This window comes from Saccostrea echinata, unplaced genomic scaffold (assembly GCF_033153115.1).
Source record: "Saccostrea echinata isolate AGI-Se365-2 ecotype Australia unplaced genomic scaffold, CSIRO_AGI_Sech_v1 ptg000014l, whole genome shotgun sequence".
NCBI lineage: Eukaryota > Metazoa > Mollusca > Bivalvia > Ostreida > Ostreidae > Saccostrea > Saccostrea echinata.
In genome coordinates this window covers 15434639-15448978 of record NW_026889763.1, presented here as the reverse complement: position 1 = coordinate 15448978, position 14340 = coordinate 15434639, and the positions used below count along the sequence as shown (strand labels likewise).

Here is a 14340-nt window from a genome sequence, read left to right as displayed (position 1 = left end):
TATGGCTGCCTAGCAGTATCTAAAATAGGACATTTTAATAAAAAGTGTAATCTATCCTCTGTGCTCTTCCTACACAACAGGCACTCTTTATTTACTTGGTGCTGGTTGAATTTACTAATATTGTCTTATAAACGGTAGGTGTTTGTTGCGATTTGGACCTTAACAATGGCCTTCTTTGAAGCACTAGGTGAATGAACACTTGACTGCCATAGTGGATGAGGACGTCTGCATGAGTTGGTCTGTAATTTAAGATGTTGTAAAGAGACTTTTTTTTAGAAATTTCGACTTCGTTCTTGATTTGCCAGTAATCATTTATTTGTTTTTTTTACCTTCTGCTTCCACTGTTTAGCCTCAACATTACTTTTTATATTCCCTAATAGGTATAGTGGATCTGGAAGATCATACTTTTCTAAGGTACTTTTAGCTCTAATAAACCAACTGGCACTGCTTCCAGATTTTGTCATTAATTGTCGTACTGCCATTTGGTGCTCTAATGTTGAAGGATCTTTGGCAATATTTAGGAAGGTTGTAATAATTCTAGAATCAATGTGTGCCTCTATTGTTTTGGCTCCAATCATAGATAGAGTGGCTACTGATGCAGTCCTATCAGGGAGACTTTGAAGCTGTCTCAATACCTTCCTTTGGTATTTTTCAAGTTTCTCTAGATCAATTTTCCTGACATTTAACAATTCAATTCCATGGAGTAGTCTTGGTATGACAAATGTGGTCCACATACTTAGAGTAATAACAGGAGATAGTCCATTTTTTCCATGCATACCACTTCCAAGTAGAGTGTACAGGGTTCGTCGGGCAGTTTCTATTCTTTGGCTAACATCTGGAGTATTTGTCGAGTTTCTTTCGATGCTTAAATGTTTTAGAGAGGTTACATTGTTAATAATTTCATTCCCCAGCTTCACTTCAATTTTTTGTTGATATTTTTTCTGACAAGTCTTAAAAGTGAGGATTTCACATTTTGCTGAGTTTATAGTAAATCTATCTTTGTTTGAAGTTGTATCCACTAAATTGGTCAAAATCTGCGCATCTATTTGGTTTTTCGTTAATAAAGCAATGTCATCCGCACATGTTGGCACGGTGATATCAAGAGTTCCAATCTTTACTCCCTCAGTTAAAGCCTGCAGTGAATTTAGGAGGTCATTGTTGAATCTTTTATACATTAAAGTAGATAGTTTAGCTCCTTGTCTTATACCTTGTTCTAATGTTATTTTATCTGAAAGGTTTTCATTCCATTTCACTATTGTATAGGCATCCGTGTGTAGAGATTTCACTAAGTTCCAGAGGTCACCTTCAATGCCATCTTTATACAGTTTACACAACAAATTTTCATGCCACACTACATCAAATGCCTTTTCTGCATCAAAAGTCTGCAGGATTAATTGTTCTTTATTATCCTTTGCTTTGCAGAAAGCCTCTGAGATTATTAGCCCAGCCATCAGTGGGGAGGTTCCCTGTGTAAACCCTCTTTGTAGGGCATTTTGTGATGGATCTAAAATAGGTTCTAGGTGGTCTCATACACATGTTTCTAAGATCTTCCCAATTAATGGTGTTACTGTTATTCCTCTGTAGTTTTCCGGCTTTGTCTTATCTTTTCCCTTTTTAAGGATAGGTGTCAGAATGCCCGTTTTCAGGTTTATGGGTACCTCCGCCGTATGCAATATAGCATTAATAATATTGGTGAGCACTGGGGTTATCTGGTCGATGCCCATTTTGAGATGTTCAGCCGTAAGACCTGTTACATCTGCCACTTTGTTATTTTTAAGGTTCTTAATAATATTTCTTATTTTTTCCTCTGATATCTTTTCAATTGGTTCTCTGTTCGCTTTACATATACTTTCAATTATAAGTAGATTATGGTCTATTGCATTGTTCACCTATTGTTTCTAAATTATTTGAAATTAAAAGCGTAAAACGTTTCTTATGACCACAGTTTATAAATTTTGTGTTTTTACTGCGGATAAACCGCGGTAATTAACCAATTATTGACTCAAATGAAAACCGCTGAATTAAAAATCTAAGTTAATTAAATAGCGATCACGTGACCCTGTGACGTCAAAGGCGACAATGGCTGATCAGCTCTTCACGTAAATCTTACTAAAATATACGCGATACAACCTGAATTTTCTGCGTTATGGACGACCAAATCACTGATTTTATCGATATGAAATTTAATGTCCAACCTTATATTTTAGAATTGTCAGCAAGAAATAATCTAAAAAATACGTTAACATTGTAAAAATAACAGCGACGATAGCGAGGGATACGCGGCGAAGACGAAGAAACTCGCCATCACAATACAATTTGATTTGTCATTTTATCACATGTATTAACTTAATATTTGATTCACAAATTTAATATTACATAACTCTGTTATTCTTCCTTTTTAACATAATATTAATTTATGCAAGTATGCTTTCATATGTTTTGTAAGGGATGGCGGTCTTGAAAAATAATTTTCCTATCACGAAACATTGCCGTAATTAGACCTACAGATTCTAAATGTTTCGAATAAAAAACGAAAATATCTCAAAATTCTTATACCTTAGAACTAGTTAATGTTTCTATAGTAATTGAAAATCACGTTAGGAATTAATTTTTTCAGCATTTTTCATAATTAAGCTGCATTTGTCGTTGATAACTTCGTAAATAGTGTGCAACTTCTCATCTCTCTATCACTGAATTGTCGCCTATGACGTCAGAGCAGTATTTCGCCGAAATCCGACTGAAATATGCATATTGCCGTATTTGAATTTCAACTCTCAATATCTCTTAAAATATGCTTTCAACAACGTTTATTGTATTCAGAATTTTAATAAACAAGGTTGTAGATAATATTTTTCATAAAATTAAGATTTTTGAAAAATCATGCGATAAGTCCTTTAAAGTCTTCATCGAAGGTTTCCTTTTCCTTTGGTCTTGCAAGATTCTCGAAATGCATCTGCCATCCCATAATTATATTATCGTATTCATGGTATGCTTCGCCTTCCACAATGATATGGTCAGTTGTATCTGTTGCTTTATTCCTTTGTTTGTTTACTAGTTTAAAAAATAACTTTTGGTCTTTGTTTATGTTTGCTTCTGTTATTTTACTGTATAATTTCACCCTTTCGAGGGCCGATTCTTGTCTTTGAATTTTTCGGAAGGTTCGTTTGACATTTTTCCTTTATAGATTGAGAGGATGATTATGGTCTTGTGGTCTACCTGCATCATTCCATATCTTATGGGCAATCTTTGACTCCTTGCTTGCCATAGCAACATTCTCCGATCATCTAACTTTAGTTTTGTAGCATTTTTTCTTCCTAGTTGTTTTAAAAGCCTTGTTCTCTGCCTGTATGGTGTTACTAGTCAATGTATTTATAGTTTCTGTAATATCGAAGGACGATTCAAGTTTATGGTTGTTACGTGGCATTTTCCTCGTTAATTCTAGTTTGTAAGTTTCCAGATCACATTTTTCCCATTTTCTTTTTGGCTTTCTACTGCTAATCTCTCGATATTCTACTGTATTCCCATGTATATTTTAAATAACGAGAGGGAGTATGGCATGAACCAGCTTATGGTCTGATAAGTTTGCATGATCATCATTTCGTATTTTAATTTTATTTACCCTGTTTTGATTATCCACTGAGAGTATGTAATCAAGAGTTGCTGAGTCTTTTCCATTGTGGTGGTAAAAGGTCGGCTGATTTGGGTAATCATTTCTTAACTGGATATTGTGCGTCTCACAGAATTGCCTAATTAAATTGTTTATCTTGTTTATTTACTTCAGTCCTTTGTAGTGAGGCATTCATATCCCCTACAAGTATAATATCATGAGTTTGATCAAATTTATAGATGATCTCAGCCAATTCTGCCAATACTTCCTCATAATTGTCATCATTATTACTATTCCTTGATGGCATGTATATGTTGACTAGGACAACAGATTTTGGATATCTTCTATTACTATTGCTACAATTCGCTTACCTCTGTCTGGAAGTGCTCGTATAAGTTTATCCAGATCTTTCTTCCAGAATATTGCCACACCACCATATCCCCTCTTTCTTTCAGTTGGTGATAACGGATCATTCATATCCACAGACTTGCTAGTGTAAAAATGCTCTTCCACTATTGTGTTAAACCAGGATTCTTCAAACATATATAACCAATGTTCTTGCACGCATAATATGTCACATTTCTTAAGTTCTTCACACATGTATACTTTATTAGACTTTACATTTTGGACGTTCAAGGTCGCTATTACCAAGTCCTGGTGGTCAGGTAGGTTCCTGCACTTTGTGACGGGGGTGTCACTCTGATCAGCCCTTTGCTCATTGGAGGCACTACCTGTTGTGCCAAGATATTTGCTGGGTAATAACTTCTCACATTGAATTGCTGTCTTGGGAAGGTGTAACTCTTTGGCATCTGCTGTGGGTGGTCCATTTTGTATGTTGATAGGTGTTGGTCCTAATACTTGTATGGGGTCCAATGTGGTGTCCCCAGAACTATTTGGTGGCATGGTGCAGTATGTATTGGTTCCATATGGTTGGTACGTTTGTATGGAGTTAGGAAAGTCTGGTTTTCCCTCTGTAATGGTTTTGTATACAATGGTTGTTTCTGTGATAGTTGTTCCCATGTCCATGCAGATATTGGATGTCTGTTTTGAGGGAGAGTAAGTGGATATCTCATGTGATGGACTTGTTGTTGTTGTGGTATGCTTTTATCGGTGTGTCTTGCCCGACTTGATGAGGTTTTTGTATCTCTTGATTCTGATTTCCTGCCAGTTGGCTTCCATAAGTTTTTGTCGTGTGTGCCCTTGGTGCATTGGGTGGTGTCTGGAGTAGCCCTGGGCTCCGTCTCTGTTTTGCATCCTGAGTCCGCGTTGTAGGTAGTGAAGTTATCTGTTCTGCTTTCAGGATAGATTCCGTTGTATGCATTGCTGCCTGAGAGATTCCAATGTGTACTGGTCTCAAATTTTCCAGGTTTGCTGCACTTATTTCCTGGTTCTGGGACTTGCATATTGATGACCTGGTTGAGGCTGTGCCAGGGGATAAAAAATTACCTTCCTTATCTTCAGTAGTTATATTAGAATAGGCTTACTGTCTTTGGCTTGTAGGTTTCTTATTTGCATTTCCAAGATATCCATTCTTATTTTGATGTTCTCATTTTCCAGCAACTGTAACCTAGAAGTAACATTCTGATTATGGAAAATATTACCATCTAGTGATATTTGGCCAGCAGCTTTAATTCGCAAGTTCCTTATTATGTCATTATGTTCAATTATTTTATTTTCTAACCTAATTATTTCTGATCCCATTTCAACAAATTTCTTTTCAAATTCTTTCTTCTCTCTATCTGTTGGATTATCCACTTGTTGCTTTCCATTATTTTTCTTGCACTTTTTGTCCTTCTTTTTCTGGTCACTAATGTGTATATTAATTTCTGTTTGGGTGGGAGCTTTGTCTGCTTCCGATAACGTTAGGATAAAGCATGTGGAACACATATACACTTCAGCTCCAAATTGTTCATATTGTCTACACTCTTCTTCTGTCATATTTTCGCAGTTAGTGTGTAGCCAGAATTCACATTTGGCGCACTCAATGCTGTCTTCTGTCGCAGGCTTATCGCAGAGTGGACAACTGACTGCCCATGTGCTAATTATAGAGTCAGATATTTCATAGACTCCGTTGGTAGAACTCAGGAACTTACTATAGCTTAACGGGTTTAAAGATCTCTGTGGAGGTTTGGTGAAATTTCTACGATCTTCTCCAGTATTTGACTGCACAAATAGTTGCTTTAGGCTTGTTTCGCTAGCTTGAGTGTGTGAGGTCCTGGAATTTTCCATTTGTTCAAAATTTGACATTTCAATGCAGTCGGTCATGGGTGGTTGCTGAATAGTATCCACTACAGTTTTTAGAATTGTTTCATCTGATAGGGTATAGTCGGTCATGGGTGGTTGCTGAATAGTGCCTTCTACAGTTTTTAGAATTGTTTCATCTAATAAAATGTAGTCATTTTCAATTGGGAATGGGGACGAATTTGCCCCTGAAAAGGTACTGATAAATCCCTGAACTGTTTGAAAGTGCAGTTTGGTTTTTGAAAACAATGAAACCAATCCAACGATGTCCACCATTCTGTACACATGATGACATGTTTTTATGTTTCTGAATGATTTGCTATTATAAAACACGGGTTTGACACGAGCGGCTTGAAAAATTCCAGATTTTTTTTTTTCAAAATGCAAATTTTTAGAGTCGGCGGATCCGTAAAACTAAAAATCAAGTTATGGTCGCCTTAGGTGTCATTCAGAACAATGCATTGTCTTAAAACGCTGAGTCTCAATTCAAAGTTCAAAACTATTTTCAATGATAGCACACTCAAAGGTTAGGGAAAGGTCATATTTATTCAATTAATTTTTTCGATTTTTCATCAATTTTAAAGTTCATTTTGATTCTTTACAAACATTATGGCAAGTCAAAAAGCCTTTCTGATAAAGAGCTAGGTTCACTTTATGCATAAAATGGCCCTGTAGATAAACAGATTTATCCACTAACACACTATGTCCCTTTCTCAACATCAATGTAAAGTAGAGACTTGGCGCTTACAGTTTCTATATAAAAGTTTCCTCTAAAGAGTCCAGGTACTCGAAAACAGGTTGTGCGAAATTGCAATGTTCTTTAAATTTGCAGAAAACAGGTAAATTTGAGAACCTTCAACAAAGAATTAAAATATGAGCACACCCCTCGATCCAAAAAATAAAGTATGTTTTATCATCTTAATGAGCAGCTCTTTCATAATATATTTGCACATGTTGGATCAGAGATTGTGCTGTATACGAAATATTGACAAATAGCATCATATTTTGGCCATTTTTGAAGAAATATAAGGGATATGTGAATAATGACGCAATTCATGACGTCATAATGCATTGACTAGCAAGAAAATTACGTCATTTTTAGAAGACCTTCAGTCACCAAGTGTTCAAGTGATATTTATTGCCTTGTCGACTAAAACTATGCAGTTTTAATTTTTCAGAAATTTACAGGGCCAAAAAAGGACCTAAGTGACCCTTGCTCTTTATATATTTTATGCACTAGTCAACCATATCTTGTGTTTGAAAATGAAGAGGGCGTTGGTACATTTTTGGTTTTCTAATAGTAAAATGTATCTGGAATTTGATGAAGTTAGTGGCTATATCCTTATCTTATACTTATTTGTACCTTTTCTCATCACAGTAAATCCAAATTAACATGGCTTTAAACAAGGCAACTGTAAGGTTCACAAATTATCACAGTTTTAACTATGTTTTGAACTTTATGGGCAAATACAGATCTTCTTGCCAATACCTTGTCCTTCATTCAGAGAGTTAAAACACTGTTATAAATGTTTTAATTTCATCTCAGATATGACAATGTTGATGATTTCAGGTGACTCTCATCACTGATTCACCAGCAAGACAGCCGGCAAAAACAACCTCCTCCAGCAGATTTGTGTAACATCTAATATATCAGCCAAGGTCATCGTGCAATTGACCTTGACAAAATTGTTATTGCTGTCTTCAATAGATAATGCTTCACTGTGGAATGGACCAACAAGACCATTGGAGAGATTCTTTTGTCACAGATCAGAACCTTTCTGATGACAATCTGTGATTATCTAGTGCAATATTGTTCAAGATGCTATATAAAATAAAATTTTATTGTTGAATAATAATAAATCTAAAATATTGTTTATTTTGATTAATTTTGATTAATTGACTTGGAGCTGTTTGAAAAAGTTTAATCAAATTTTGATATTTCCAACTCAGGTTCAGTATAATCAAAATTGAGGCTCACATTCAATCTTGTCAGAATCATAGATTCTTATATATCCACACAGTAATGTTTGAGTGACCACGATCAACTATTCTTGCCTACAAGCAAACCTTCTATCTCAAACAAGACTGACGAGAAAATTAAGAGACATCTAAGGACTCAAGTTATCAAACCAGTGATGGAAGTTCCATGTACCTGTATAGTGCAATATTTCAAACAGGGTGAATTAAAAGTGTGTAAACGTAATGCATGTACGTGTATTGGCCTTGCTCTTTAAATTTGGTAAAGCTCCATTTTTAACTTTGAAAAAAGTAGACAAACTTTCACATTTCTGTTATTGGATAGAGTGGTGCCCCAGATGCACCGTCAATCCACTAAGAAAACTTTTCAGTGTTTGTATTTCTTTAACTTAGACTTGTTGAAAATTTACAAATTCACAAAGGAAATGGAAGGTCAGTGAGGTTATTTCTGCATTTAAATTTCGATTTGTTAGGTCACATCAGGTGACCTTTTTCATGTACTATAAGTTTTCGTCCGTCGGGAGGTGTTGTCCTTCGTGCATTAACATTTGAACATTTTCCGCTTTTTTCTCTGGAACTGCATGCTGAACCAATTTCAACCATTTTTGGGATAAAGCATATATGAGTATCGTAAATAGGAACAAAAATTGTGAATTTCATGGCCCCTGCCCCCTGGGGCCTTAGGGGTCGGTCTAAAACCATCAAAATTAGTGATATCTTTAAGAATCATCTTTACTTCTGGACCAGGGATGGGGTCAATTACTTTAAAAAGTAATTAATTAAATTACAATTACTTTGACTTTTTCTTCAATTAAATTAAAACTAAATTACAGGCTTTCTAAGACATGTAATTAATTAAATTACAATTACTTTGCAAGAGTAATTAAATAAATTACAAATTACATTTTTTTTTCTTTTTTTTTTTTGAAAATTTTTATAATCCTTGTCAATGAATATACAGAACATCATTTATTTGTATGTAAGCTCAGCCTCTGCACAAACAGTATAAGAAGTAATATGCTATAGGCATTGTGTATCATTCTGGTTTAATTTATAACATTTATTTACAAAACAATAAGAATCTCTTAAAGAACTATCCGAGATCAGTTTGATGCAGTTTCCAGCACACAAATTGCATGGCTTGTGATATTTGATTAAAAGTGAGTATTTTAATAGAGTGAAATGAGTCGCAACTGTAACCCTCAAATTAAATATTTCCTTTGAAGGTAACCTGAACATCCTAAATTGCTATTTATGTTGAACAATTTTACTTCATAAATCAGAATTGTACAGATAGAAAATTCAAATAAATCTTTTTAGATCTTAAAATAATTATCAAATTGAAAGTTTTTCTTTTCTAAAACTAGCAGAGCATTTTAAATTGAAATGATTATCTCCATTGGCTTTGTTTTCTAAATCATGGAATGAATATCTCTTTAGAGGAGTTGCTTTGTTTTGATTGCAATTTAAAGCTGTGATCTGGAGGGCAATTAATATCTCTTCCCAACAAGAGAGAACTTAATTAATGACACACACCTTTTTCTTTATTATTGATCAAACAACAAAGATTGAAATATAATAAATGTGTTTTTCATAGCTGAATAGACCAAAGAAGGGTAGTTCAAAATTCATATTTATAAACATAGATCAAAAAATTCGAAATTTACGTAATGATTAGAAAGAAACTAGTTTATTATTATCAAGCCAATCATTTAATTATTTTTTTGTTTACAAGCATTAACCTAAGATTTTGTATAATTGAAGGATTGGGACATGTTTAACAATAAAATAAAAACCAGTAAAATGGGGAGGTAGTGGTGATGATATATCATGAATGTGTATTATATAAAGTAATTGAATACAATTGAAAAAGTAATTGAAATTACATGGTATTTTTTCAGTGTAATTAATTAAATTACAATTACAAGTAATTGAAAAAATGTTCAATTACAAATTACTTCCAATTACTTCAAAAAATGTAATTAATTACAGTCAATTACAATTACTTTTTAGCTCACCTGAGCTGAAAGCTCAAGTGAGCTTTTCTGATCACCCGTTGTCCGTCGTCCGTCCGTCTGTCCGTCCGTCCGTCTGTAAACTTTTCACATTTTCAACTTCTTCTCAAGAACCACTGGACCAATTTTAACCAAACTTGGTACAAAGTATCCCTGGGTGAAGGGGAATTTAAATTGTAAAGATAAAGGGCCAAGTCCCCTTACAAGGGGAGATAATCAAGAAAAGACAAAAATAGGGTGGGGTCATTAAAAAATCTTCTTCTCAAGAACCACTGGGCCAGAAAAGCTGAAACTTATGTGGAAGCATCCTGGGGTAGTGTAGATTCTAAATTGTTAAAATCATGACCCCCGGGGGTAGGGCGGGGCCACAATAGGGAATCCAAGTTTTACATTGACATATAGAGGAATAAATCTTGAAAAATCTTCTTCTCAAGAACCACTGGGTCAGAAAAGCTGAAACTTATATGGAAGCATCCTGGGATAGTGTAGACTCTAAATTGTTAAAATCATGACCCCCCGGGGGTAGGGCGGGGCCACAATAGGGAATCCAAGTTTTACATTGAAATATATAGGAAAAATCTTGAAAAATTTTCTTCTCAAGAACCACTGGGCCTAGAAAAGCTGAAACTTATGTGGAAGTATCCTTGGGTAGTGTTGATTCTAAATTGTTAAAATCATGACCCCCGGGGGTAGGGCGGGGCCACAATAGGGAATCCAAGTTTTACATTGAAATATATAGGAAAAATCTTGAAAAATCTTCTTCTCAAGAACCACTGGGCCAGAAAAGCTGAAACTTATGTGGAAGCATCCTTGGGTAGTGTAGATTCTAAATTGTTAAAATCATGACCCCCGGGGGTAGGGCGGGGCCACAATAGGGAATCCAAGTTTTACATTGAAATATATAGGAAAAATCTTGAAAAATCTTCTTCTCAAGAACCACTGGGCCAGAAAAGTTGAAACTTATGTGGAAGCATCCTTGGGTAGTGTAGATTCTAAATTGTTAAAATCATGACCCCCGGGGGTAGGGCGGGGCCACAATAGGGAATCCAAGTTTTACATTGAAATATATAGGAAAAATCTTGAAAAATCTTCTTCTCAAGAACCACTGGGCCAGAAAAGCTGAAACTTATGTGGAAGCATCCTTGGGTAGTGTAGATTCTAAATTGTTAAAATCATGACCCCCGGGGGTAGGGCGGGGCCACAATAGGGAATCCAAGTTTTACATTGAAATATATAGGAAAAATCTTGAAAAATCTTCTTCTCAAGAACCACTGGGCCAGAAAAGCTGAAACTTATGTGGAAGCATCCTTGGGTAGTGTAGATTCTAAATTGTTAAAATCATGACCCCCGGGGGTAGGGCGGGGCCACAATAGGGAATCCAAGTTTTACATTGAAATATATAGGACAAATCTTGAAAAATCTTCTTCTCAAGAACCACTGGACCAGAAAAGCTGAAACTTATGTGGAAGCATCCTTGGGTAGTGTAGATTCTAAATTGTTAAAATCATGACCCCCGGGGGTAGGGCGGAGCCACAATAGGGAATCCAAGTTTTACATTGAAATATATAGGAAAAATCTTGAAAAATCTTCTTCTCAAGAACCACTGGACCAGAAAAGCTGAAACTTATGTGGAAGCATCCTTGGGTAGTGTAGATTCTAAATTGTTCAAACAGGACCCCCCGGGGTAGGGCGGGGCCACAATTGGTATTACAAGGAGGGGGGGGGGATCTGGTAAAGAACAGCATGGCCAAAGTTACTCAGGTGAGCGATGTGGCCCATGGGCCTCTTGTTACAATTACCCCATCCCTGTTCTGGACATAAGCAGTCAAACTGTTGGCATGATTGTAATAAGCATTAAGCCCTCTACTGATTATACATTGCAAATGCATTAATTGTTTTAAATAAATTTGTCTACTCCTGGGTATTGAGCAGAAAAACAAAGTGCATAGTTATGATAAGCAAGGGTGCTTCTTCCAAAATTTTTAAAACTTGTGGTCCCAGGGTCAGGGTTTCTGGTGTTTCGGGGGGTCTATTGATAATATAGTGAAAATGAATTCTCTTATTCTTGGAAAATCAAGTGCATAGTTATGATGAGCGAGAGTACCTCTTCCACATTTGGGAATTTCATGACCTTGGTAATGGATCCTGGTGTTAGGGTAGGGCTGTGTTGAATCTATAGTGAAAATGCATTATTTCTTTGAAAATCGTCTCTGCTCCTGGGCATCTTGGAGGCAGAGTAAAAGTTTTTAATAAGCAAGTATATTTTTACCAGATTTATGATATTCTGAACCATTTGGTCAAGTGTTCTAGTGCTGGACAAGGCTCTATTAATTTGTATTCTACTAAGAGAAGCTATTCGCCCTTGCCATCCACTTTTGATAATTAATCACTGTAAATAATGGATTTTAAAGGTTGGTAGAATAAGAAAATGGTACAAGATCTTTTATTGTATAATACGAAAACTATTTCCATAGTTTTAATGATCTGATTGACTTGTAACTGATAAATTAAAAATGAGACAAAAATAACTAAATTTTATTAAATATTTTTTCAAAGACCTAAGAAAGGCCAATATATAGGGTTAAGTATTGTACAGAAGCAGTATTATTTTGCTAATAGTCTTCTTAGTGATTAGTGATAAATGGGGGCAAGTAGAACTTATGAGTACAAGACTAAGTATTTTGTTGATTCTGATCATCCTATTTCTCTTGATTTTGGGTAAGAAAGCTTCATCTATTAGTTTATTTTATACTTCTATGGATCCTCTAAATTGTATTATACTTAGGTGAGTGTTAGGACCCTTGGGCCTCATTTGGTGTAATAAACACAGATTAATACAATAACATTTTTACAGCATTAGCGAGAAATAATAGGATCCAAAGAAAAGTATGTGAAAAAAAAATATCAGACCAATGTCGATATTTCTGTTAGTCATGATCTGCCGAGGAAATGTTAAGAAATTTTGCAAATGAAAATGGCCATACAAAGAAAATTTATGCCGCATCATTTTTTTTTTAAACTTTAAACGGGCATTGACAGTTTTGAAGTTAATTTTTAATGAAATAGTTTGGAAGAATTCCATGTCTTATATGACACGATAGCGTTTCATACCGCGATATTTGAAAAACTTTTATCTGATATTTAAAACAAACTACTAATTTTGGACGTATTTGATTGACATACGTCTTTGCAATTACATATGAACTAAAATTTATCATTTTTACTTAAAAAGTGAGAAATTTGTGGCGTATAAATACAAGATATTAAAGTTATAATCAAAATAAGTCCGACTTGCTACACAAGTAGACTATACTAATATACATAATTTTAAGTATCGGTTTTTGATTTCGACGAACTGTGTTGCCATAGTTACTAAAAATGTCTATGAATTTCTTTCAAAAACTATTTCACTTGCACTTTTTGTTCGATTTCAGTAAGACTTGGTACACTAAGATAAATAATATAATTATGTCCATCATCTTTTATTTATGACAAATGGTGTTACCATGGTTACTAAAAATAGAAAAATCTGTTTAATTCCTCCTCCAACCGTTTAAATTAATTTCAGTAAGACTTGGTACACGAGTATACTTTACTTAGATAAACAATTCTATTTATTGGTTTTTTATTTAAACGATCGATGTTGCCATATGCTAGTATAAACAGAAATTCTCAAAACATTACTCCTACTACAGATTTGGTCAGATTTCAAAAAAACTTGGTACACAAGTAGATTATACTAAGATACATCTTTATTATAAGGGCACATCAGTAGAGCGACAGTCTCGTTAGAGACTTCTGGTAAACAATATAGAATTTTAAAATTGTAAACAAAAGATAATGCAAGTGTGTCCATGCTCCTTTAACAAATTCGCAGACATTTACAAGTTTTAAGGGAGTTAAAAGCATATTCGGGTATAAAAAAAATAAAGACTTTGCCAACATCAAATTTACATAGCTTTCCAATAAACTTAGAGAAAATGATTTACTAATTGCATTAAATTATGGAGTGACTTCTAGAATGCCCTTCAGCAATTTATTCAGAGTACATCTTAATCAATGTTTAGTACATTTCTCAAATAGAGTCCAGAACTCTCAAAGTAATGCAGACCTTTATTGTTTACCATAGAATTCAATACGCACATGGTGCACATAGATATAATAATCCCTAGCTTCTCACACAGTATAGGTCTTATCTAATATGATGGCCTAGCTGATTGAATCAATTGATTTCCAGTAAACAGGTTAATATAGTCGTATCTGAAAACAGCAGCTTGAATCTTTTAATGTATTGTTCCATACTTCTCTTTTATAGATCATTGATCGTTACTGAAATTACTGCGACATCATTCACATCCTAGATTGATGCGCGCTGAAATTAATCCGTCTTGAAGTCTGTGTAGCCATAGGGCAAAGAGGGGGGGGGGGGGGGGTCGGTGACTGGAAATGAAACTCAGATATACAATAAAAGATTGAATAAGACAATGATTTATTATCATT

At 34.8% G+C, this 14340-nt stretch overlaps 1 protein-coding gene across 1 annotated transcript in view; it reads left to right on the top strand.

Annotated features, from left to right (window-relative positions):
- Positions 1-7722, top strand: part of LOC133186818 (vacuolar protein sorting-associated protein 11 homolog) — a 57332-nt gene extending 49610 nt beyond the window's left edge. Inside the window, exon 29 of the mRNA XM_061322159.1 lies at positions 7419-7722. Coding sequence (XP_061178143.1) covers positions 7419-7487 — 69 coding nt within the window. The 3' untranslated portion in view covers positions 7488-7722. The remainder of the gene's footprint in view (positions 1-7418) is intronic.
- The last annotated feature ends 6618 nt before the right edge of the window (positions 7723-14340 follow it).